At 42.4% G+C, this 25197-nt stretch overlaps 2 protein-coding genes across 29 annotated transcripts in view; one reads left to right on the forward strand and one right to left on the reverse strand.

Moving 5' to 3' along the window:
- Positions 1-25197, forward strand: part of ATP5PO (ATP synthase peripheral stalk subunit OSCP) — a 1173690-nt gene that overhangs the window by 866402 nt on the left and 282091 nt on the right. The window lies entirely within an intron of this gene.
- MRPS6 (mitochondrial ribosomal protein S6) overlaps positions 1-25197 on the reverse strand; it is a 519933-nt gene that overhangs the window by 151748 nt on the left and 342988 nt on the right. For 3 of the 6 annotated variants that reach the window (XM_050784651.1, XM_050784652.1, XM_050784650.1), the window contains one exon: positions 4098-4132. The exons of 2 other annotated variants lie outside the window; for them this stretch is intronic. In XM_050784651.1, the coding sequence (XP_050640608.1) occupies positions 4098-4132 (35 nt within the window). Of the gene's footprint in view, positions 1-4097; positions 4133-9276; positions 9349-25197 lie in introns of those variants that run through there. One more of the 6 variants, XM_050784657.1, reaches the window with a different exon arrangement.

Genomic DNA, 25197 nt, shown 5'->3' on the forward strand with positions numbered 1-25197 from the left:
ACACTGGGTAGTGCCCCCTCTTTCAGTGGCCGTATTAATCAAGGGAGGACTCAGCGTCTTGTCACTTTCAGGTGAGTTTCTCCCCAGACAGACACCTTTGGCCCTCTCTTTGCACTGAGAGTCATCCTCACTCCCACCCTCAGACCTCAGACCTCTCCTCATTTCTCTAGGAGGCCTGGGGAACTTCTGCAAAAACGACTGTTGGCCTGCCCCACATGCCAGAGTGCCCGCAGCAGCCACACAAATCAGGCTGTGGATTAGAAGGAGTTAAAGAGCCAGGAACTCTGCTCCCCCAGCTCCGGGAAGTGGAGGAGGCCTGCTTTGCACGCCCTGTCTGCTCCTCCACTTACAGGGTATATTCTGGGGGGTCACAAGCTCTTGTTTGTGTTGTTGGAAAGGAAGCTTTGGACAAGCTGGTTTTCTGCCCTACTTTTCTTGTGTTCTACCTTTTAAAAATGAAATGTTTCTCTCCCCCATGGAGCCCTTCACTGCATATTCACAAATCCTAAAATTTAAGATTTTTTTTTCAAGTATCTTCTCCACATTTTTTTGGTTTTAGTTAGACATTGCTAGATTTGAGTCCTAGAGTTTTGGTACAGGACGGAGCTTAGAGGTCATCAGATCCAATGGCTTCATTTTATGGCTGAGGAAACTGAGGTCCAAAGATGTTAAATGGCCACCCGAGGTCACATGGTGGCCAGTCCCGGTGTCCACGTCATGTGACAACTCCACGGGTACATTGCAGGGGCCTGGCCATGGGGGATGAGACGTTGGACCCTGGCAAGCCTGCGGCAGCCTCCGCTTTCCTGCCGCCGCTGAGTCTCTGCCCTCCATGCCAAGTGGAGTTAAGAAACAGAGACAGACTGCACAGGAAATTCTCACGGGAGGACTTTTCAAGATCCGTTAAGAAAATGTTCTCTTGTTTACAGCTGAGTGCATCCTAGATGCAATGCCAACAGCATTCACTCTGTTTTGTTTATTTTAACCAAGAAGGGAAATTAGTGGCAAAAGAATATTTTGATAATGAATGGAAAGTTAGTCATGACATTTTTGAGGGGGGAATACGCAAATAAACTTTAAAAAATGAGAGCCGTCTCAATGGACAACAGAGGGGATTCATGGATCTCTGCCAATTTCAAGAGATATTTGGGGTGTCTAGAGTTTTCTGTTTCTTCCATGCACGCAGTATAAGCCTTTGGGGTGGGGGAGGTGTGTGTGTGTGTGTGTGTGTGTGTGTGTTCTCCTAAAGCAATCCTAGTTAATGGAAAGATTTTCAAATATTTGGAAACGGATCTCAGAACTTTACAGAACACAACCGTATCTATTTCAAAACAACCTGGGAGTATTTGGTGTCCACTTTGGCCTGGTAAATTTCCATTGCGGGCAGCGCTGCACAATTTTTTCATTCCAGCTCAACTCACTTCAAGTGGCGTGATTTGATTAAGCATTTCTTCACTTTTAATGGCAGGCCAACGCTCCAGGGCATCATTTTTTGGGTGGCCCCAAGTGGGCTGGGGTGGGGGCGGGAAGACATGTGAAAAAGGTTTGTGCCTGACCTTGTCCTCCAATGTAAGTCCACCTGGTGCCTGGCAAGCCTTCTCATATTAGGAACAGGCCTGGCTTTGCTGATTGTGATTTTTCTATGGTGAGAGCCAAGGAGCATCCAGTGGGGAACCAGTACCTGAGGAGCTCAAGGAAAGGTGCAGGGCACAAGTCTCACACTGCACTTGGCTGAAGTCCCTGCACCACCCAGGAAGTTCTATTCCTGGGCTGCCCACTGGCAAACTCTATTACCACAGTATTTTAGAAAAAGTTTCGTTTAATAATATCAAAAGATCTTGACCTTTGAGCACAGTCTATTCCTCTGTAAAACCAGATAACAATATGACTTCACTGCTGAGGTTGAGGGGGTGTCAGAAATATTATAGTCCTGGAACATGGTGAAACTCCACAAATGGTATTTATAGATGGTGCCTTTGATTGTCATGGTATCCATTATCACCATCCTCCTTCCTCAAAGAACCCCCATTTTGTTCAGATATCTGCTCCACTCTCATGCAGCTGTGTGCCCAGGGCAGGGCCTCAGGGAACAGCCTGAAAGTGCCCTCCATTCCTCTATTCCCAGTAGCCAGTGATTTTCTCAAGATAAGCCTAAGGCACAGTGATGGCCATTACCATGTGAATAGAACCTGCAGTGGGGGTACAGTGAGGGCTGGCAATGTCTTCTCTTCTGAGAAGAAGCCACAGGAAGAGTGTCCTTCACTCCTCAGGACGTTATTTTTCGAGCTGATGCTGTCATCTTGAAGCCAGCTACAAGGATGGGGCCAATACCAAGCATGACAGAGCAGAGAGAAGGAAAGCGATACCACCATCAAGGTGAAGTAGCTATTAAATGACTCCAAAGCCCATTATTTCTGAGCTTCTCAGTAGCCCCCAAAAGCAGTATCCCAGGCCACTTAAAGTTCCCAGACAGGGAGACACTGTAAGCCAAGCACACTCCACGTGACCAGTCTTCTCCGAATCTTCTCTGGCTGGAAATACTCTTTGCCTCCCAAGTAGTGAGTCAACTGCCTCTTCACTCCCCCACACGGGTGAGCCTTCCCTTTACTCCACAGCAGCGAGTCGTGCTTCCCCACAAACAAGAGGCTGAAGGGGGGAGGAGCGCAGGGCGGGAGGTTCTTCTGGTTTTTCTCAGAAGAGTGAGAGCTGAAAGGAAGGGGAAACTTCAGCTGAGGAGAAAGGACTGGCTCACTACAGGAGGGCCACAAGGACACTTCAGCTCGAAGATCTGCAAAAGAGCAATGGATCTGTGCATTTTAGATTCTGCTCTGGGGCGTACAAAGAAGCCATGGGGCCTCATGGGGCTTTGGCAATATTGCTACTCCACCTACTGGGAAGCTTTGGCTACAAATAACAGAAACCCCTGCTTGAACCAGCATCATCAATAATAGAATGCATTCTCTTATATAATACAAATGCTCTGTAGGGGAGTTTTGGAGACAGTTGAATAAGTGGTTTAAGAATGTCATCAATGATCCAGTTGTTTCCATCTCTGCTTTTGGTGTGGGCTTCATTCTCCATCTGGTATCAAGACCACGGTGTGAATTCTAAGCATTTCATTAATGATCTCCCCCAAGAAAACAAGTGGCTTTGCATTCTGAGCCACTCAAGTACTACTGACTACAGATGGATGGGCTTTGAGGGAGGACAAAATCCAAGCTCCCAATATCCAAAGTGACATTTAGATCTAAAGAGACGTGCTATAGGCTATGAAAAGACAGTCTGCTTGCCCTGAAGTCACCAACAACAAAAAGGAGGCTCCATATCACAGTGGCTTCCTTGAAACTGGAAAACAGTATGCTTCACACTGCTTCAATTCAGCCTCTATCCTAAATCACTAGGCAAGTGGCCACATTTGAGGGGGATCCAACAGCAAGAAGCTTTAGAAACAATCCAGGCAGCAGTAAAGGAAGCTGTACCCAGAGTCCCTATCTCATTCGGATTCTACAAAATCTCTGCTGTCCGTTAACAGGCTTTTCTAATGGGTTGGACAAAGAGACTCCCCCAGTATTTCTAAGCCTCTTAGGACTTGAGGGCATCCTCCCCCTAGTAAAAGGCAACTCCGAACTTGTAGCTGACTCACAGGTGAGAAGTAAAAAGATAAAACTTGACTGTATGTCATATACCTTTTTCAAAAAGAACTATCAAGAAATGGCCAAAAAACTGAGGAGAATATTTGCAACATTTATGACAGAGGTTTGATATCCTTATTTTATCATGAACTCTTACAGACCAATCTCTAAAATATGAACACACATATAAAGTGTATACAACTCATAGCACATAAAAAACATTAAAATGCTACCACTCGTGAGTAACAAAAAAAGGAAAGCTTAAAAAATAGATGCATTTTTTCTTTTTTCTTTTTCTGCTTTGTTCACTTATTTGCTTCATCATAAAATAGTGATGAATGCCACACAGAGATGGGAGGTGGCACTGGGACTGTTATGCGCTGCTAATGGCACTAGAAATCCATGCAACCTTTCTAGAGGTCAATTTAGCAAAATAGAGCAAAAAGACTTAAAAATGTACATCACCTTTAAAATCGTGGTTCCAGAGCCAAAAATGTATCCTGAGGAAAGAAATGGAGAATTACCTGAGGTGGTACCATACACTCAAAATTATTCAACCTAGTGTTATTTTTTATATTAAAAAGTTAGAAATTAGGGCAGGTGCGGTGACTCGTGCCTGTAATCCCAGCACTTTGGGAGGCCGAGGCAGGTGGATTCCCTGAGGTCAGGAGTTTGAGACCAGCCTGGCCAATATAGTGAAACCCTGTCTCTACTAAAAATACAAAAACTAACCGGTCATGGTGGTAGGCGTTTGTAATCCCAGCCACTCAGGAGGCTGAGGCAGGAGAATCACTTGAACCCAGGAGGCAGAGGTTGCAGTAAGCCAAGATCGCACCACTGTACTCCAGCTTGGGTGACAGAGCGAGACTCCATCTCAAAATAAAGAAACAAATAAAATGCTAGAAATTACTAAAACATCTAATAATATTTTAATTAGCTAAATGAATGATGATACATGCATTCCATAACATAATATGCAACAACACAGAAGAATGTTTTACCATAGGGACAATGTTAAGTTAAAAGAGAGTTACAAATCATTAAGATCAGTATACATTTTGGTAACTATTTGTATGGTGCATCTTCCTATCTTTACTTCCAAACTTTCTGCATGCTTATCATTAAAGCATATCTCTTGTAAGCAGCAAATAGTTGGTGCAATATATGCTTTTAATTATATTTAAAAATCCACAAACTGGAATGCACACTTAGAGCTGCCTGTATGCACCAGTATGGACACAGAGGGTGCTAAAATATTAAAAACAGGGCTAGGTGCAGTGGCTCATGCCTGTAATCCCAGCACTTTGGGAAGGCCAAGGTGGGCAGATCATCTGAGGTTGGGAGTTTGAGACCAGCCTGACCAACATGGAGAAACCCCATCTCTACTAAAAATATAAAATTAGCCGGGTGTGGTGGTGCATGCCTGTGAACCCGGTGACTTGGGAGGCTGAGGCAGGAAAATTGCTTGAACCCAGGAGGCAGAGGTTGTGGTGAGCTGAGATCGTACCATTGCACTCCAGCCTGGGCAACAAGAGTGAAACTCCGTCTCAAAAAAATAAAATATTAAAAACATTTCATAATAAATGATAGTCACTTCCCAAGCCACTCCCCAGCCCTCCTAACTCCCCCACCACCCAGGACTTCCCAGACCTTCCCATGGTCTAGAACCTAATGGGGCAATACCTAGTACAGCAAAAGCCAGCCTCCCAGACTCCTGTCCACCTGCTTGGTCGGTGTCCATGCTGAATCAGCTGTTAAAGACTCTATCATTCCTATGTGTAGGGTGTACACATACGCATATGCACCCAGAATGAAAAAACAAAGGGCCATATTTTGCTGTACTGGGTGTTGACCTATTAGTTTCTGAACCATAAGGAGGTCTGGGAGGTCCTGGAGAGGCGCTGGGTAGCTGGAGAATTAGGAGAGCTGGGAAGTGGCTCAGGAAAATGACTAAACATAGTGTTTGTCTCAGCACTGGAATTATTTGTATTAACTGGGGTGTCAGTTATCCCACATACAAAGTAGTTTTATTTAATTAGCATTATTTAATTACTCACATATCAGTAGCTTTATTAACTACTTTGTGTGTTTTCATATTTCCCCCCTTTTTAACACTGAAAATGTCTTACTTATCAAAAAACAACAATATGTGTTAAGAAATAAAGAGTTCGGTGAATCCATGAATAGATTGTTTCTTCATCCACTGTCCCCTATGCCCCCCAGCCAGCCTCTGGCCCATGCCTGGTCTCCATTTGGAATACCAACACCACTCAAGCAACCATATTCCTCAAAATCAAGCAGCATCTGATCTTGATATCGATAATCAGATTTTCGTTCTTGACAGCCAGTGCAGCTTCGGGAGGAAGGGTGTCAGACAGCAATATCCCTGCATGCTTTGGGAATGCCAGGCAGGCAGAAAGGACAAATCTGGAGGCTCCTTAGTCCTGCTTACTGGGCGGGTCTTCTACCGTTTCTGGGAATACAAATTGCTGCAGCTTTTTTGGAAAGCACTCCAAACTTGTCCATCAAAAGCTGAAAGGTGCATACCTTTGGTCCAGCATTTAACCTACAAATCTGCTCACACACTTAACGAAAAGATGTCTGCACAAGTATGCTCCCAAAATTGTTTTCATAAATAGCACACATATGGGAAAGAAACCCTACATCTATGAATGTACAGGAAATCCACTACAGCTGCTGAGAACACGAGGGAAAGCTACATGTGCTGGTATGGAAAAATATCCAAAATGCATTGATGAATTTTTTTTAAATCTGCAGAACATGTATACTATGATTTCATTTGGTTTTTTTTAAAAAAAGAAGAAATCTGTATCTACAAATATAACATTTCTGGAAAGGTTTGTGAGAAGCTGTTAGCAGTGAGGACTTATGGGACTAGGAGGGGGACGCTAGGGAGGCTGGTTAGGGCTCTTTTTCTTTCCACTTTACAGCCTTTTGTAGTGTTTTAGCTTTTTGTCATGAGTAACAATAATTTTTAAAAATCTGCTGCCTGACGTTTTAGCCCAGGCCTAGGCAAAACACCAGCTACAGCCCACTGAGCCAGCAAGTGGATAATTTACGTGTCAGGGGACTTGCCCACGGAATGACTTCCATCCTAGCAGTCAAGGTCACCTCAGGGCAAGGCCTCTCAAACTTTTCCACAGAAGTACCCCCTATGACAAAATAGAACAAACATGTAGCCTCAGGGGATGAAGGCAACTGGCCCAAACCTCTGTCGCAAACAAAATTTCTTTAGTGTTCAGACTATCTTAAGAATTAAGGCAAATTTCAAATTTTTACTCAATAATAGAGTCATATTTAATTTATTGTAAAAAAAATAATTTTCTCTTCTAATCTTACTTATGGATGTCTGGACATTATGTTGGTAAATCCCTCAATCCTATTTCACACATTAAAATTCTGGATAAAACTTAACAAGAAAAAAATATATTCATAGCCTCTAAGGCGTGAAAAGTGAAAGTGATAATAGGAGCTCAAGATGAGGGACGTATGGAAAAGCAGGACTTGACATAGGCTGGGAGGTGCAGATTTAATGCCCACATGAGAAATGAGCCTGGGCAGAATCTAGTGTGCGCACAGGAAGAGCTGTGCCAAAGAGCTAAAATTCATAGGATTTTAGGTTTCATAAACTGCTGCTTCTAACTTAAAATAAGAAACACGGATAAGAAAAATTCTCACCAGGATGAGAAGTCAAAAGGAAGCTTGCCATGCACTTGGAACTTGGGGAAGAAAAAGAGAAAAATACTAGAAATTGGAATCCAGGCCAGCACTGTTGGGATAGTGACTTACTACTACCTGCCTAGCACGATAGCCTCAGGCCACAAATCAATGTAAAAAGTAGTTCAGAACTCAAGAAATCCACAAGGACCATGTTAGAGAAAAATGCAAACCTATTCTGTAGAGGGGATCCCCAAACCCAGGGAACAGGGGCTTACCATAAAAATATGAGCCACACTAAAGATAAGCAGAACTAACAAACTGCTTGAGGAAATGAATCACCATGAGGGAAAACCCACAGATCCAATAAATAGGAATAATTGCATATCAAGAACCAAAGATAACAGGACAGTATGTTTAAATTTAACATGTTTTAATATGTTTAGATAAAGGAAGAAATTTAATATGTTTAAATAAATAAAGGAAGATTTTTAATATGTTTAAACAGATAAAGGGAGAAACATGAACAGAATGAAAATAAAACAGGCATATTGTCAAAGGGCCAAACAGAAGTCTGAGACAGAAAACATATATATTTTCTACAGGAAAGTGCAACTGATGTACTGAATAGGATATCTGCCATAAATAAGGACAGTATCAGGAAACTGGAAGATGGCTGGGTGCAGTGGCTCATGCCTGTAATCTCAGCACTTTGGGAGGCTGAAGCAAGAGGATTGCTTGAAGTCAAGAGTTTGAGACCAGCCTAGCCAATATGGTGAAACCCCATCTCTACTAAAAATACAAAAATTAGCCAGTCGTGGTGGTGCGTGCCTGTAATTCCAGCTATTAGGGAGGCTGAGACACAAGAATCACTTGAACCTGGGAAGTGGAGGTTGCAGTGAACTGAGATTAGGCCACTGCACTCCAGCTTGGGCAACTAAGCAAGACTCTCTCCAACAACAACAAAAAAGGAAACTGGAAGGTTAGACAAAATTACCCAACATGCCTCAAAAAACAAAGACATGGAAAATATGAGAGAGAGGAAACATGAACATTTAAATGAGAAGAAACAACATATGTCTAAGAGAAGGTCCAATAAGAAAAGAAGGAATTGGGCAATATTCAAAGAGTTAATGACTGAGAAACTCTTGAATATTGAAGTAAGATATGAACCCTCAGTTTAAAAAAATATAAAAAAACCTAAGAAGGGTAGTTCAAATAACTACATGCCAAAATACATCATAGGAAACTATAGAATACCATAGGTAAAGAGAGATAGACACTAAAGCTGAACAAGGCACGTGTGAAAATATTACCAAGGTTGAAAGAGAACTAAGTTACATAATAAATAAGAAAAAAAAAAAAAAAACAGAGACCATCTTGTCAAGTGACCACAAAACCTCAAAATTTTCGAAAAACAAAAATAGAACAAAAAACTTTTTAATGACAATGTAGAAATAACATCAAAAATTAAAAAAACAAAAAGCCATTACTATGTGGATAATTTTAAATACTCTTAAACAACTGTTGAGTCAAAGAAAAAATTGCAAACATTAATACAAAATAACAGAAAGTGGTAATAAGGAAGACACTGCCATCAGTACCTATAGCAATACAGCTAAAGCAGTACTTGGTGAAAACGCAGAGCCTTATATAACTGTGTTAATAAGCATTAAAAAATTTAAAAAGTGAATGAAACAACATAATAAATAAGTCATAAAAAAGCAACCACATTAACTGAAGGATAGGATGGCTGAATGAATAAGTTAACTGTGACAAAGTTAGAATAGGATGATTATAAAACAGAACGGGCATGGTGGCTCACGCCTGTAATCCCAGTACTTCGGGAGGCCAAGGCAGGTGGATCACTTGAGGCCAGGAGTTTGTGAGCAGCCGGGCTAACATAGCAAAACCCCATTTTTACTTAAAAAAATACAAAAAATTAGTCGGGTATGGTGGCATGCACCTGTATTCCCAGCTACTTGGAGGCTGAGGCACAGGAATTGCTTGAACTGGGGAGGCAGAGGTTGCAGTGAGATCACGTCACTAGACTCCAGCCTAGGCAACAGAATGAAACTAAAAAATATAGATATATATATATAAAACGAAGACTATAGAACTAACTGATAAATAATACAACAGCTGTTTCATTGAAAAACAAAATAACAATGCAATATATAAACTTCTGGGTAACAAAATCAAGAAAAAGGAAGAAAGTAAATATAAAAAATGAGATTAAATAAATTCAAACAACCAGATAAATTATGGAAATTAAATAAATTATGCAGAATTACTTTTTTCAATATAATAAAAATAACTTTTCAAATATATGGATAAAAAGGACAATGTCCTAGAATTGAGCTGTTCAATACAGTAGCCACTAGCTAAATGTGAAAACTGAACACCTAAAATGTAATTAGTCTAAACTGAGATGTGTTGTAAGCACAGAATGCACACTAAATTTTGAAGATTTAATAAAACAGAAAAGTTTTTCATTAAAAATTTCAATTGATTACATGTTGAAATTATAATATGTTAGGTATATTTGGTTAAATAAAATATTATTTAAAATAATTTCACTTGCTTTTTAAGAACTTTTAAAATATGGCTACCAGAAAAATGTAAAATTATACAGCTGGTCCTTAACTTACAATGGTGTGAAAGCAATACACAATCGGTAGATAAAATGCTTTGAGTATACCTATACAACCGTTCTGTTTTTCACTTTCGGTACAGTATTCAATAAATTACATAAAATATTTAACACCTTATTATAAAATAGGCTTTGTATTAGATGATTTTACACAACTGTAGGCTAATGTTAGTGTTCTGAGCACATTTAAGGTAGGCTGGGCTGTTATAACATTCAGTAGGTCAGGTATATTAAACCCATTTTGACTTATGATATTTTCCATTTACAACAGCTTTATTATAAGTTGCCTCTGTTTATATAGGCAACTTAAGTTGCCTCTGCCTATATATAGCTTTATATTTATATTGTGTAATATAAATATGTACTGTACAACTTATACTGTACAATGTTGTAAAAGAAAATATAACTTGTTAAAATACACTAGAAGAACAAGAAGATCTAATAAACTAATACCATAGAGAAACAAAGAAATTTGCCCAAAAGCTTCTCCCTGCCACCCTCTGCCAATAAAAGCTCCAAACCATGTTCGTTTCTCATTAAAGAGCAGTAGGTCTAATGGTATTTAAACTGTGCCAGAGCATTTTTATGAGAAAAATGTTCAAATGGTCTTTCTGAAATAACCACAATAGAAAGCCTAACAAGGACTGCACACAAAAACTCATAAATTAATTTCACTTATAGATACTGAAGCAACAAACCAACGAACCAACAACAACAAATACTAAATATAAAAGACTGATAAACAGGATACTTGACCTTCTTGTATTCTACATACTTGTGGAATACCGTAAGTCAGAAAGATCAACAATCTGTAATAACAGCCAGGTAAATGAGAAATAATCATATTCTAAAGAGTGTAGAGAATCACGGAAACAACAAGGACTAGGTAAAGAAAAATTCCAGAAGAGGAAGAGCTCATCCTAGATGAGCTGAACGTCACCAGTTGGATGTGAACTAATAATCAGCTTGTCTCAAACAGAGGAACTCTACATGGGAAGAGAAGCCAGCAAAGCTTTCAGTTAATGCAATGCAATGGATTAGAAATTACAAGAGCCCAAAACACAAAGCAATTTTTTCCCATGAGACATTTGCTAAGTTCTGAGGTGTCCAGAGGGGAACGGGGTCAGAAAGGCAGAGTGAAATATTCTTCAGTCTTGTAGGTGTTTAGGAAATGAAATCTCATCAGAGGGAGAAACCTGCAAAATACATGGCCAGTCTTCCCCTCAAGACATTTGCCAAATTTTAACCTTCTTGGGATGATTGTTTAGCTCAAAACCTCCAAAAGACAGAACTTTCCAGGCAAATCAGGGGTAAAAATCATCTACTAAAGTAGAATCCAGCCTTAAGCCCACTTAGTCCCTGATTGGATTGAAACAATCCTCTTTTCATCTTATCCGCCTAAAAGAAGGAAAAAGCAACCCTCACTGGTAGAGATATCATCTGCAGACTTTATGATTCTGAAAAAATATGAAAAATGAACCAGGCACGGTGGTTCATGCCTGTAATTCCAACACTGTGGGAGGCCAAGGTGGGCAGATCACCTGAGGTCAGGAGATTGAGACCAGTCTGGCCAACGGGGTGAAACCCTGTCTCTACTAAAAATACAAAAAGTAGCAGGGCGTGGTGGCAGGTGCTTGCAGTCCCAGCTACTCAGGAGGCTGAGGCAGGAGAATTGCTTGAACCTGGGAGGCAGAGGTTGCAGTGAGTCAAGATCACACCATTGCACTCAGACTGGGTGACAAGAGTGAAACTCCATCTCAAAAATATATATACATGAAGAATGTGTTAAAGAAAACAATTAGAATCCATGAATGTTATAATTAGAATATAATCAAGTAGACATTCCACAGCTAAAAATACAATGGCTGAAATTAATAACTTGTTGGTTTTGAAAGAAAAATAAAGCAAAAGACAGGATTAGTAAACTGAAAAACAATATAAAGCACAGATAGAAAAATGAATGGAAATAACAAAATAAAACATAAGTGAAATTTGGGACACAGTCAAAAGAGCTAATAAATGCATAATTGGAGTCAAGAAAGAGAGGATAGAGAGGTAAGGGCAGGACAATATTTGAAGAGATAATAGCCAAGAAGTTTCTAACACTGATGAAAGATGTCAACCCATTGATCCAGAGTCTCAGTGATCCACAGGGAAGATAAATAAAGAGAAAATCACACCAAGACATATCTGAGTTAAACAGCTGAAGACCAAAGATGAAGAAGAAAACCTTAAAGGCAGCTAGAAAAAGTAGTCCAGGCACAGTGGCACACATCTGTAATCCCAGCCTTTGGGAGGCCAAGGTGGAAGGATTGCCTAAGCCCAGAATTCAAGACCAGTCTGGGCAACTGATATGGTTTGGCTGTGTCCCCACCCAAATATCACCTTGAATTGTAATAATCCCCACATGTCAAGGGCAGGACCAGGTGGAGATACTTGAATCATGGGGGCAGTATTTTATTTACCCCCATACTATTCTTGTGGTAGTGAATAAGTCTCATGAGATCTGATGATTTTATAAATGGGAGGTCTCCTGCACAACCCCTCTTGCCTGCTGCCGTGTAAGACGTCCTTTTGCTCCTCATTCAGCTTCTGCCATGATTGTGAGACCTCCCCAGCCATGTGGAAGTATGAGTCAATTACATCTCTTTCCTTCATAAATTACCCAGTCTCTGGTATGTCTTTATTAGCAGCATGTGAACAGACTAATACAGCAACATAGCAAGACCCAACCTATACAAAAAACAACAACAACAACAACAAAACTTTTTTTAATGAGCCTGTGGTCCCAGCTACTACTCAGGAGGCTGAGGGGAGAAGACTGCTTGAGCCCAGGAGGTTGAGGCTGTAGTGAGCCATGATTGCACCACTGCACTCCAGCCTGGGTGACAGAGCAAGACCTTGTCTCAAAAAAAAAAAGTGTATTCACTTGAAGAGATCAATAGTTAAGACTGATGGTTGACTTTTTCAACAGAAAGCATGAAAGCCAGAAGACAATGGAATTATATCTTTAAAGTGTTAAAATAAAATATCAAGTTAGGATGCTATATCCAGCTAAAGGTTCTTTAGATCTGAAGGCAAAATAAAAATAAATGCAGCGGGGGAAAAGCTGAGAAAACTCATCCTCAGTGGAGAAGCACTACATGAAATACTATAGAACAATTTTTTTCAAGCTGAAGAAAAATGTTTCCAGACAGAAGCACAGAACTTGAGGAATAAACACACAGCACTGAAAATAATAAACATGTAGGAAAAGGTTAAAAAATATTTTCTGTTTGAAGCAAAAAAGACAATAATGTCTTATGAGCTTTATGATACATGTCAAGATAAAATTATACAACAACAATACCCCAAGTGCATCAGTCTGTTCTCGAACTGCTTTAAAGAAATACCAGAGACTGGGTAATTTATAAAGAAAAGAGGATTAATTGGCTCATGGTTCTGCAGGCTGTATGGGAAGAGTGACAGCATCAGCTTCTGAGGAGATCTCAGGAAACTTACAATCATGGCAGAAAGTGAAGGGGAAGCAGACACGTCTTACATGACCAGAGCAGGAGGAAGAGAGAGAGAGGGTGAAGGTGTCACACACTTTTACACAACCAAATCTGGTGAGAACTCACTCACTATACAGTACCAAGGGGGGATAGTGCTAAACCATTCATGAGAACTCTGCCCCCATGATCCAATCACGTCCCACCAGATCTCACCTTCAACACTAGGAATTACAATTCAACATGAGATTTGGGTGGGGTCACCAAGTGTGGGAGGGAGTAACGGACTTAACCTGTCATAAGGTTATTGCATTATTATTAAGAAGTAAAAGTAACAACTTAAGGTAGAAAGTAATAAATGAAGGATACATAATGAAATCTTTAGGGCAATCATACGAAGTATAATTAAAAAGCTAATAAATCAGAACATAGAATAGAAAAATACATGATTAATCCTCAACCATGATGGATGCTTTGTTCTTTCTTCCTTTCATTTTGTTAATTTATATTTTGAATGATGTTATTAGATGCATGTAAGTTTCAGTTCTTAGGTATTCTTGTCAAATTGATCATTTTATTATAACAAAGCGTCTCTTTTTCTCTCTAGTAATACTTCTTCCCCTAATGTATAGTTTTCTGATATTAACGTAGCCATACAAAATTTGTTTGGGTCAATATTGCATGGTACAACTTTTTTCATCCTTTCATTTTCATCCTAACTTTGTCCTTATATTTAGTATGTATTCATATGGGTCTCAATTCTTTTCATTTAATCCAACAACCTTTTCTTTTAATTGGATTGTTTTGTATTTATATTTAGTTACTGATATAAGTGCATTAAGTCCTGCTATGTTGGTATTTATTTTCTATTTATCTCATCTTTTCTACTCCTTTGTTTCTTGTTTTCTGCCTTTTTCAGGATGGATCATGTATTTTTCTATTCGATTTTTCTCATCTATTAGCTTTTTATTTTACTTTTTATATTCAAATTCTTATGTATATATTGCATATATAAACGCATGCATGTATATGTATAAATTCATGTATTTGTATACTTCATATCTCTATACTTTGTGTAAAAGATTTGTGCACTTTTATAAATAAAATGTTAGCAAATATATCAGCCAACATAATTCATCAGCAAGTGAAACAATAATGTTCACCTTGACCAAATGGGCCTTATTCCAGGAATAGAAAGATGGTTCAGTGTTAAAAAATCCAATTCAAATGATAATAATTCTAAGGAGAAAATCATGTAATCACCTCTGTACATGTGCAAACAGAACTCAACAAAGTTTAAAAATCCATTCTCGATTTTTCATAGTCAATAACATAGGAACCCCTAAATATTGTGTGTGTGTGTGCACGTGTGTGTGTGTGTGTGTGTCTCAACCTCAAAAACAAAAAGTATGCTTAATCAAGAAATACTAAAAGCTTTTACCCTTAAGTCAGGAATGAGACAAGCATTTTCTCACTATCATGCTGTTATTTAATTTTGTACTTGAGATATTAGCCAACACAATTAGAAAGAGAACAAAATCAAAAATATAAAAAATGGATAGAAGGAAGTAAAACTATCACTACTTGCAGGCGATTTGGTTTTATACTTTGAAAAAACAAGAGAAATAAGTGAAAACAACTATGGAATCATGAAGAAAATTCAATAGGATAGTAGGATATGTAAAATTAATAGAAATCAATAGCTTTTGTTTATATGATACAAACAAATTCAGTAAGACAATATAATGGGAGAAAAGACTTCATTCACAAAAGCACTAACAAAGATAAAATATTTTAAAATAAGTTTAAAAGAAACATGGAAACTGACATTAAGAAACCTTTTAAACACTCAGAACAACAACAAAAAGACTTGAATAAATAAAAATCCCTATCATGTTCCCAGACAGGAAGACTTAGCTTCACATATAACTGTTATCCCAGTAAAATTCTAAAAGACGTTTTTTTTGTTGTTTGTTTTGTTTTTGAGACGGAGTCTGGCTCTGTCACCCAGGCTGGAGTGCAGTGGCCGGATCTCAGCTCACTGCAAGCTCCGCCTCCCGGGTTTACACCATTCTCCTGCCTCAGCCTCCCGAGTAGCTGGGACTACAGGCGCCCGCCACCTCGCCCGGCTAGTTTTTTGTATTCTTTAGTAGAGACAGTGTTTCACCATGTTAGCCAGGATGGTCTCGATCTCCTGACCTTGTGATCCACCCATCTCGGCCTCCCAAAGTGCTGGGATTACAGGCTTGAGCCACCGCGCCCGGCCAAAAGAAGTTTTTATCTCTACAAAGTGATTCTAAATTTTACATGGAAAAATAAGAATAGACCAGCTATTTCTGATAAAATAAATGAGGAATAGTTATACTATATATTAAATATATTTAAAATCTTCAACAATTAAAACATTATAGTAGTGGCATATTACTTATCAGATGGACACATGGCACAGAATTGAAATCCTGAAAAACATCCAAATCATGCAATGATTTTGTTTAGGATTAAGGTGGCACCTCAACTATATGAGGAAAAGACAGATTATTGAATAAATGGTGTTGATAACCACCACTTTTGGATTTTGAATATGGATTTCACATTTATAGTGGAATAAATTCTGACTGTGTCAAAGATTTAAATGTAAAAAGAAAAAACATAATACTCAAATAAAAATGGGAGAATGAGGAAGGCCTTGCTAACTACAACTCAAAATCTAGAAGGCACGAAATAAATGGTGAATAATTTCAACTGCACGAAAACCAAAAGCTTTTGCATGGCAAAAAGCAATTGAAAAAAAAAAAACACACACTAAGAAAAATCAGTAATAAATGACAAAATGAGAAAGATGTGTAAGTCACATCACAAAGGATTAATTTCCCTAGTATATAATAAGCTTCTGCAAATTGATGAGTCAAAAGGCAAACAAACCAATAGAAAAATGGGCATAGATATGGAGAGCTCACAGGAAATATACAATGGTTCTTAAACATGTAAAACTAGGCTCAATTTCAATCACAATGAGAAACATACAAATTAAAACCATACTGGTTTTTTAAAAATGTATTGAATGGCAAAAAATCCAAAAGTTTAAAAGCCAAGTTTGTTGGTAAGCTTTGAAACACAGGCACTCTCTCTGATATGTTGCTGCTGAGAGCATAAATTGACATACCCCCTGTAGAGGGTAATTTGGCAACATCTGTCCACATTAGAGGTGCACTTACCCTTTAACTCAGCAGTTCCACTTCTAGGAATTTACCTTATGCATAAACATAATTGTGTGCTGAACAAAGAATTGCAGTTATCCACAGCAGCATTGTTTGAAAGCAAGTACTGCAAACAATTTAAATGTCCGTTTATAGGGGATCGTTTGGGCATATTTTAGAGAGCAAGCATTAGTAAAGAAGAGTGAGGAAATAGTTTATGTACTGTGATGAAAAGATCTCTAAGATGCACTGTCAACTGAAAACAGCAAGGTAAGGAACACTGCACTGTGTATAACCAATCAAGTAGAAAAAGAGTTGGGAGCGGGGGAAGAATATATATTCCATTTGCTTGTATGTGCAAAAATCCCACAAAACTCAAGAAGGAGAAACAACAAATTAATAACAGTGGCTATGTCTTTAGGGTCGGGGATAAGAATTGGGCAGATGGGGGCCGGGCACAGTGGCTCATGCCTGTAATCCCAGCACTTTGGGAGGCTAAGGAGGGTGGATCACCTGAGGTCAGGAGTTCCAGACCAGCCTGGCCAATATGGTGAAACCCCATCTCTACTAAAAACACAAAAATTAGCCCGGTGTGGTGGCACGTGCCTATAATCCCAGCTACTTGCGAGGCTGAGGCAAGAGAATTGCTGGAACCTAGGAGGCAGAAGTTGCAGTGAGCCAGGATTGTGCCACTGCACTCCAACCTGGGTGACAGACTAAGACTCTGTCTCAAAAATAAAAAATAAAAATTAAAATAAAAAAAAAAACGGCCGGGCGCGGTGGCTCAAGCCTGTAATCCCAGCACTTTGGGAGGCCGAGACGGGTGGATCACGAGGTCAGGAGATCGAGACTATCCTGGCTAACACGGTGAAACCCCGTCTCTACTAAAAAAATACAAAAAACTAGCCGGGCGAGGTGGCGGGCGCCTGTAGTCCCAGCTACTCGGGAGGCTGAGGCAGGAGAATGGCGTGAACCCGGGAGGCGGAGCTTGCAGTGAGCTGAGATCCGGCCACTGCACTCCAGCCTGGGCGACAGAGCGAGACTCCGTCTCAAAAAAAAAAAAAAAAAAAAAAACAATAAAGAAAGAATTGAGCAGATGGGAAAGGACACTTTTCACTGTGTAACATCTCATACTTGTTGATTTTTTTAACCATACAATGCATTACTTATCCAAAAAGTTAAATAAATAAAACGTTCAGCTATGTGAAGGAAGCATAGGACAATATCCCTCTCTTTCCCTCTCCTTACCCCAGAGCAGCCTGGCTCCCGCAGAGCTGAGGAATTGAGCACGTGAGGTTGTCTTGGTTTCACAGAGCCTGGGGTGGGCATAGCTGAGTCCCTGAAGGTTACACGACTTGCTCAGGCCTGTCCAGTGAAGTCAAGGGCAGTTCCAGAGCTGGAAATACAAGGCTGCGAGGTAGCCTCTGGTCTTCCCCAGTGGGGAGGCAGGTGCCCGGGGCAGGGCCCTTCTAGACGGCCCCCAAAGGAGCCCACCATTGCTGCATTCTAGGAGCGCGGGGCCAGCCAGCCAGCTCTGCAAAGGATTCTGGGTGACAAGGCATTGTGGGATTTTCTGAACTGACTTCATGTCATTTCTCTATCCCAGATCACCCTCCTCGCCTGGTGAGAGTTGAGAGGTCTCAAGCAGGATTACAAAACTGCGAAGGGTCAGAGACTGGGAAAGGAAACTGGCCTCTCCAGCAGGAAGCAGCTGCCCTAGGCCCTGGCCCCAGGATCTTGACCAGCCTATTAAAGACATGAGGCTGAGGCCTGGACGTTGGATTCCATTTTTTAATTTCCCTGGGGGAAACATTCCATATAGCAACCAGCAGGGTCATTTACTTCTTCAGGAGGCCTTTTATCACCCTGTGGCTGAAGGACCATCTGCAGCAGCCCCTGCTGTGCGTTGGCAACACTGACCAGCATGTGTGCGGCTGCCAGGGGCTGCTGGCCACCTGGGCCTGGGTAGGAAAAGGACTTAATTAACCACGAAGAGCTCCCTGAGTATGCAACTCAGAATCACTCAGTCTGTTCACAAACAATTAAAGCACCTACCGTGATCCCAGCACAGTCCTGGGTGTCCCTGGGGTTCCCAAAACTCCAGGCTTCCTCATGTTTCTAGGCCCTCCACACAATGCAGCAAGTGACACAAAGAGTATTGCATTGGTCACTAAATGCCTTTTGCAGATAAATTTTATTCACAGCAAGTCTGTGGCCTCCCCAAAGCTAAGGATCCGTGTTACATCGCTGGATATTCACAGAGCTCCTAGCGCAGCCAAGAACACACAGCTAGCCTTCCAATAAATGCTTGTGAGTTCCCTGCTAGGATTCAAGCTAAAACTGGAGTTGCCTTACAGTCAGGTAAGACCCAAGGCAGAGCTTCAGCTGTGCCCCCCAGCTGTCAGGAACATTCACTGCAAAAGTCGGCCCTTTAGGTCACCTTCAAGGCCCTACAAACTCTACCAGGACCTGCCCCCCCATCAGCCTCTGACTCTGTCACTCACACCCCTCCAGGGACAGTGCCAGCCTTCCCATTCCTCCAACAGGAAAGGCCACCATCTCCCCTCGGACCCACTGCACTTGCTGGCTGTCCACTTCTGGAATATTCTTCCCTAGAAATCCCATGGAGCTCACCCCCTCATCTCCCTGTCAGGTCTCTGCTCAAAGAGCACCTTCTCCATGAGGCCTCCTCATCACCCTATTCTAAAGCACTCTCCCCCCCACGTTCCCCCATCCCCCTTTCCTGCTTTATTTTTCTCTATATCACTTACCACTGCCTAAAAGTAGGAAAAAAAAAAAAAAAAGATTTTTCCTATTTATTTTATCACCAGTCTCCTCCAATCTAAGCTTTCTAAGAGCAGAGCTTTTTGTGTTTTGTTCAGCTGTGTATACCTCCAGGCACAGAACAGTGCCTGCTATTTAGTAGGTGCTCAATAAATATTTACTGAATACATTAATATATGTATTGTTAATGGATTAATTTAGCTGGGGCTCTTTCTTGAAGTTAATCGAACTAAAACAACATAGATTTTACATTGCTTGTGCACATGGATGAAAAATATTTCCCTATATTTCTTTGCTGTTTCATAGATGTAGTTTTATTTTATTTGGGTCTCATCAATGACCTTACTTGATTAGATGGGGCAGAAACGGTTATGACCTTGATTTTACAGAGGCGAAAACTAAGACTCCGAAGAGTGAGATTTCGCCAGGACCTTCAGCTGGTCACTAGCAGAACCGGGGCATCCAGGTTTGAGGTCCCAAGTGCTGGGCTTTGTTTACTAAACCTCAGGGCTTTGGACTTAACCTTAGGGCTTCTCCATTCCGTGGATTCTTGCTGAAGCGTCCTACTTTGTTTTAAGAAGAACCTGTATTTCCCCCTTTCTTTCTCTTCCCTCCTACCGGATAGCTTAGGGCCCCCAGTTCCCCACCCCTGACGGATGCAGATGGCAGAAGCAGCCATTGCGGTGCACCAGGTTGCATTCTAAATTTTTGGACTGCGTTCACCAGGTTCTTTCACATTTGCAAGGAGCAGAAACAGGCCTGGATCCTCTGAAATAATAGGGAGGTATTGCTATAATTCACGCAGAGTTAAGAAAGATAGGATTTCCTAACACAGCCCAACCTCGCGGAAAAGCTGTGGCCCTAGCTCCGGGGACTGGAACGCAGGCTCGGGGCGCCTCCCCCTTCCCTGCCTGGCTAAGTCCTGTCCTCCATCTCGCCTCCATCCCCTCCTCCCCCGCGCTGGCAGAATGCGCAACGTGTCCCTCCTCGGTGGCCCTGGAATTTTCTGTGCGTCTCTGAATCATGGCACCCGTTTTGCTCCATTGGTTTTGACTGCTGTTCTTGGTCTCCTTCGTACACCTTTGCGAACTTATCACCCTTTGCTCTCTAGGACCCACCGGCCACTTCTAAAAGGGCACCACAGTTCACAGGTGGATTGATCTAGAAAGGTGCCTCCCTTCATTTTCCCCCACAATTTCTGGGTTGAAAGCCTGGTGGAGGCAGGGGGACAATTACAGGCAGGATTTATAACTTGGGTGGGCAAGCGTGGGGGTGGAGGACTGTGGCCTCTCTCTGTCTCTCTTTTCTTTCTCTCTCTCTCTCTCTCTCTCTCTCTCTCTCTCTCTCTGTCACACACACACACACACACACACACACACACACACACACACACACACGGAGGGAGGGAGAATGTCACCATTTGTCCCCCAGCTCCATTCCCTACTCCGCAATGATACAGGCATCGCCTGCTTTCTTTGATTTGCTTCAAGAGCTTTTGGTGCGGAGAGGTGGGAGAACGAGGGAGACCCCAACTTGTCGCGCGGCGACTCGTGGCAAAACGCCTGGACCCCGGGCGGTTTCGCTCTGCTCTTCCCCAGCTGGTGGCCGCTTGGCGGCCCCAGGCTGCAGCATTCCGAGCGCGCGATCCCACCAGGGGCCGCCACCGAGGGCAGCGCCAAGCGCATGGAATTTTCCACCGCTCAGCCGAGCTTGCAGAATTGCGTCTCATTGGCCGAGCGGAGGTGTCTGTCCCCGCGTGGGTGCGGAGATGAGATTAGCCAGGGAGCCCTCCTCAGTGGGCTTTGCAGGGCTCTGATTAATCAGGTCAGCGGGGCCAGGGAGGGGAGTGGAGGGCGGGTGGGAGCCTGTTTTCTAACCCAGCTCTGCTGCAGCCTTTGGACGTCCCCTCGCTGCACGGAAAGTGCGCCAGGGAGCAGGGAATGGTCGACAGCAGACCTTAGAATTTACCTCTTCATTGTAAAATCCCCCCAGAAACGACAGCAAAATAAGATTATCAAGCTAAACCCTGCCCCCTCCCCCACCTCCTCTTAATCTCCCCCATCCCCCAGTTAAGCCGGAGTTGAAACCAGGACCTTACTCTCTCCTGTCCCTGGCATTTAACCCCTTAAATTCTCTTTCTGCAGTGACTTTCACAAATCCCAATTGCGACAGTGATTCTGGACCAAGTCAGTACTCCCCCACCCCCAGGGTCGAACAAAAGAAATGCAGAAGGTGGCAGGAAATTAGAACTAAGGGGATTGGACCTTATTGTGAGGGCTGAAATGGCCACCTTGCAGTTAAAATATGCAGCAAGACAGAAGACGCCTGGCTCAGCAGCGTGTTCAAATAGCGTGTTGGCTTAATGGAATTTATGTGTGAGCCAGTCGTGTTGATTTTTGATTTAAAATAGCCCCCTTGTTTTATTTGCTCCTGGAGTGACTGCATTAGGAAGCTCCTTTCTGAAAGCTATGGTTAAATCTGCCACAAAGGCAGTCCTGGCCCTCACAAGATGTTTGATGAGTGAATGAATGCTGTTCCTGGCAGTCAGGGCCCTTGAATGAAGGTAGTACGAACTCCAGCTCCTCATCCTGGTTCGGTCATACATTTTTTTTTTTTTTTTTTTTGAGATGGAGTTTTGCTCTGTTGCCCAGGCTGGAGTGCCGTGGCATCATCTCAGCTCACTGCAACCTCCACCTCCTGAGGTCAAGTGATTCTAATGCCTCAGCCTCCTGAGTAGCTGGGACTACAAGCCTTCACCACCATGCCTGGCTAATTTTTATATTTTTAGTAGAGATGGGGTTTCACCATGTTGGCCAGGCTGATCTCAAACTCCTGACCTCACGTGATCGGCCTGCCTCGGCCTCCCAAAGTACTGGGATTACAGGCATGAACCACCATGCCAGGCCCATCATATACTTCTCCTGTGACTTTAGACAACTTATAATTTATGTTGAGCCTCAGACTCCTCACTTTTTAAATGAGGCTCAAAAGGTAAATGGAGAATTACCCTATGAGCCAGCAATTCCACTCCTAGTCATATACCCAAAAGAATTAAAAACAAGTACCCAAAACAGATACTTGTGTACAAATGTTCAAGGCAGAATTATTCACAAGAGCCAAAAGTGGAAACAATCCAAGTGTCCATCAATGAATGAATAAAGAAAATGGAATATTACCCAGCCATAAAAAAGGAAGGAAATTCTGACACTTGCTACAACATGGATGAATCTGGAAAACATGCTAAGTGATAAAAACAGACACAAAAGGCCCCACACAATATGTGATGAAATATTGTGATTCCATTTGTGTGACATATCCAGAACAGGTAAATCCACAGAGACAGAACACAGCTAGTGGTTGCCAGGGGCTGGGGGTAGGGAGAATAGGAAGTCACTGCTTAATGGGCATGGGGTTTCCCTTGGGGGTGATGAAAACGTTTTAGAACTAGATAGAGGAGGTGGTCGCACAACATCGTGAAGGTACTAAGTGCCACTGGATTGTGCATGCTTTAAAATTGTTACTTTTATGTTATGTGAATTGCATCTCAATAAAAAACTTTTTAATGGGGCTAATAATAAAAATACCTGCCCAGCCTGGGGTGGTGGCGGGCGCCTGTAATCCCAGCTACTGGGGAGGCTGAGGCCGGAGAATCACTTGAACCCGGGAGGCAGAGGTTGCAGTGAGCCGTGATCACACCACTGCATTCTAACCTGGGAGACAGAACGACATTCTGTCTCTAAATAAATAAAATAAATAAAAAATCTGCCCAAGCAGTAAATGTGATAATCTACGGAGAGATGTTTGAGCAACTTAAAAACCCTATTTGCTGATTCTCTCTACCTTATTTCTAGAGCGGATCATTAGGGCATCACTTTTTCAAACATACAGCTGAAACTCAGGCAACCTGAGGTACACCCAGCACCAACTGGAGCGTCAACCAGGAACGGAACCATGTACTGTCCTGTCCTGAGGTCCCTTGGCTAGGAAGCTGCAGCCATGTGGATCCATGTAAACAAGAGGCTTCCTGCTGTTAATCTAAACTCCAGGGCCGGAGCCCTGCACAGCAGTCAGTCCTGCAGGCAGAAGAGCCTTGAAGCACCATGAAAACCACTTAAAACTTTTTTTTTTTTTTTCCTCCCAAGACAGGGCCTTGCTGTGACCCAGTGAGTGCAGTGGAGTGCAGTGCAGTGCTGCAATCATGGCTCACTAGGCTCAAGCAATCCTCCCACGTCAGCCTCCCGAGTAGCTGGGACTGCAGCTGTAAACCACCACCACACCTGGCTCCCCTGAAAACTCTGAATGGGAGGATTGGGCGCTTCAACTAAACCCAAAATACAACTTAAAGGAAAACAATTCAATACAGGTTTCTCAGAGGGAAGAACCACAGAACTGGTGCTAAGGTAGGCTGCTCATGCCAAGAGCCAGGCTCCTGGGCTGGAATCTGCCCCAGCTCCACCGCCTTCCACATGGGGCACCACGGCCAGGGCCGATTTTCTTATCTAACAAACAGAGCTTATTGAAGCACCTACCGCACAGGGCCGCAGTCAGGATTAGGCTAATGATCACATGGGCCAGAAAACAGGGTAAGTGCTTAACAAACGTTAGCTGGTGTTGTTGAGGAAAAGGTGATGGATGAAAAGAAGCATTGAGTGGTTTTATTCTTTGGGGGACCTGGTGGGGCGGGGAAGACCGGAACCCCTTAGAGCAGCTAACCCAGCTGGGCTGCAGCCTTTAGACATCCCCTTGCTACACAGAAAGTGGCCTGCTAACCCAGCTCAGCTTAGATCACTTAAAGGAGCAAGGGGCTGTGAAGTCATTTAAAGCAACATGAAGCACTGTAGGCAGGATGTGGGCAGGGGAAACTCTGGGTCATAGGACTGCGACAAGAAGGAAGAGAGAAGCTCAAAAGGGATATTCTGAAACTAAAGCAAGGAGTAGCTGGTAGGTATTGGGAGCAGGTCAGGAGTGGGGATGACTCGTATTTCAGGGGTCTCACCAGACACAGGAAGGACCTTCTTTTGTTGTAACAGGGAAAAGGGAGCTCTGAAATGTCGTCCCCTGTCATGGGAGCACTTGGGAAGTCCAGCTCTCAAAGCAGAATTCACCAGGCCAGCAGCTCCTTCCGAGGAACACCACGAATGCTGTAGACTCCAAACAGGGACCCTCCATGCAGGCAGCGCTGACCTGCTCAGCCAGCTCCCACCTGAACTGAAAGCCTCATCATGAGCATGAAGCGTTCTGCAAATCAGCAAAGACCGACAGCCTTTAGCAGCTAAAGAGAGGCCTGCAAGCTGCAGAAGTGAATAGGAATTAGGACATTGTGTGGTTTTCTGCGGTGAAAACCGTACTCGTCCTTTGTAATATCAACCACCGTCCTCATCATCCTCCTACCCTCCCCGTTCCTGGAGCCTCCCAACGCACTACTGCTACAGCGTGGGAACTGAGCGGAGCCCCAGTTGGAAGGGCTGCAATGCAGCTCCCTGTGTGGTCAGCCTGTGTCCTGAAATCCAGTTCCCACCAGCCTCAGAGCAAGGAGCCCAGTGAACTAGCATTCCGGACAGTCCCAGAGGAAGGGTGCCTTGGGCCTTGCTGAAATGTATCTTCTGACTGTCTTCAGTCTTCCATACACACATTTTATTAGCTGTTCACAGTAGGTAAATACTGGTATTCTATGAAGGACAATACAAGAAAGGAAAGGTATCCTCTACTAGAAATAATTTGAAGCCATAGTTCTACATGATTTTTTAATGTCTATAGTATTT

The sequence above is a fragment of the Macaca thibetana genome, chromosome 3 (assembly GCF_024542745.1).
Source record: "Macaca thibetana thibetana isolate TM-01 chromosome 3, ASM2454274v1, whole genome shotgun sequence".
NCBI lineage: Eukaryota > Metazoa > Chordata > Mammalia > Primates > Cercopithecidae > Macaca > Macaca thibetana.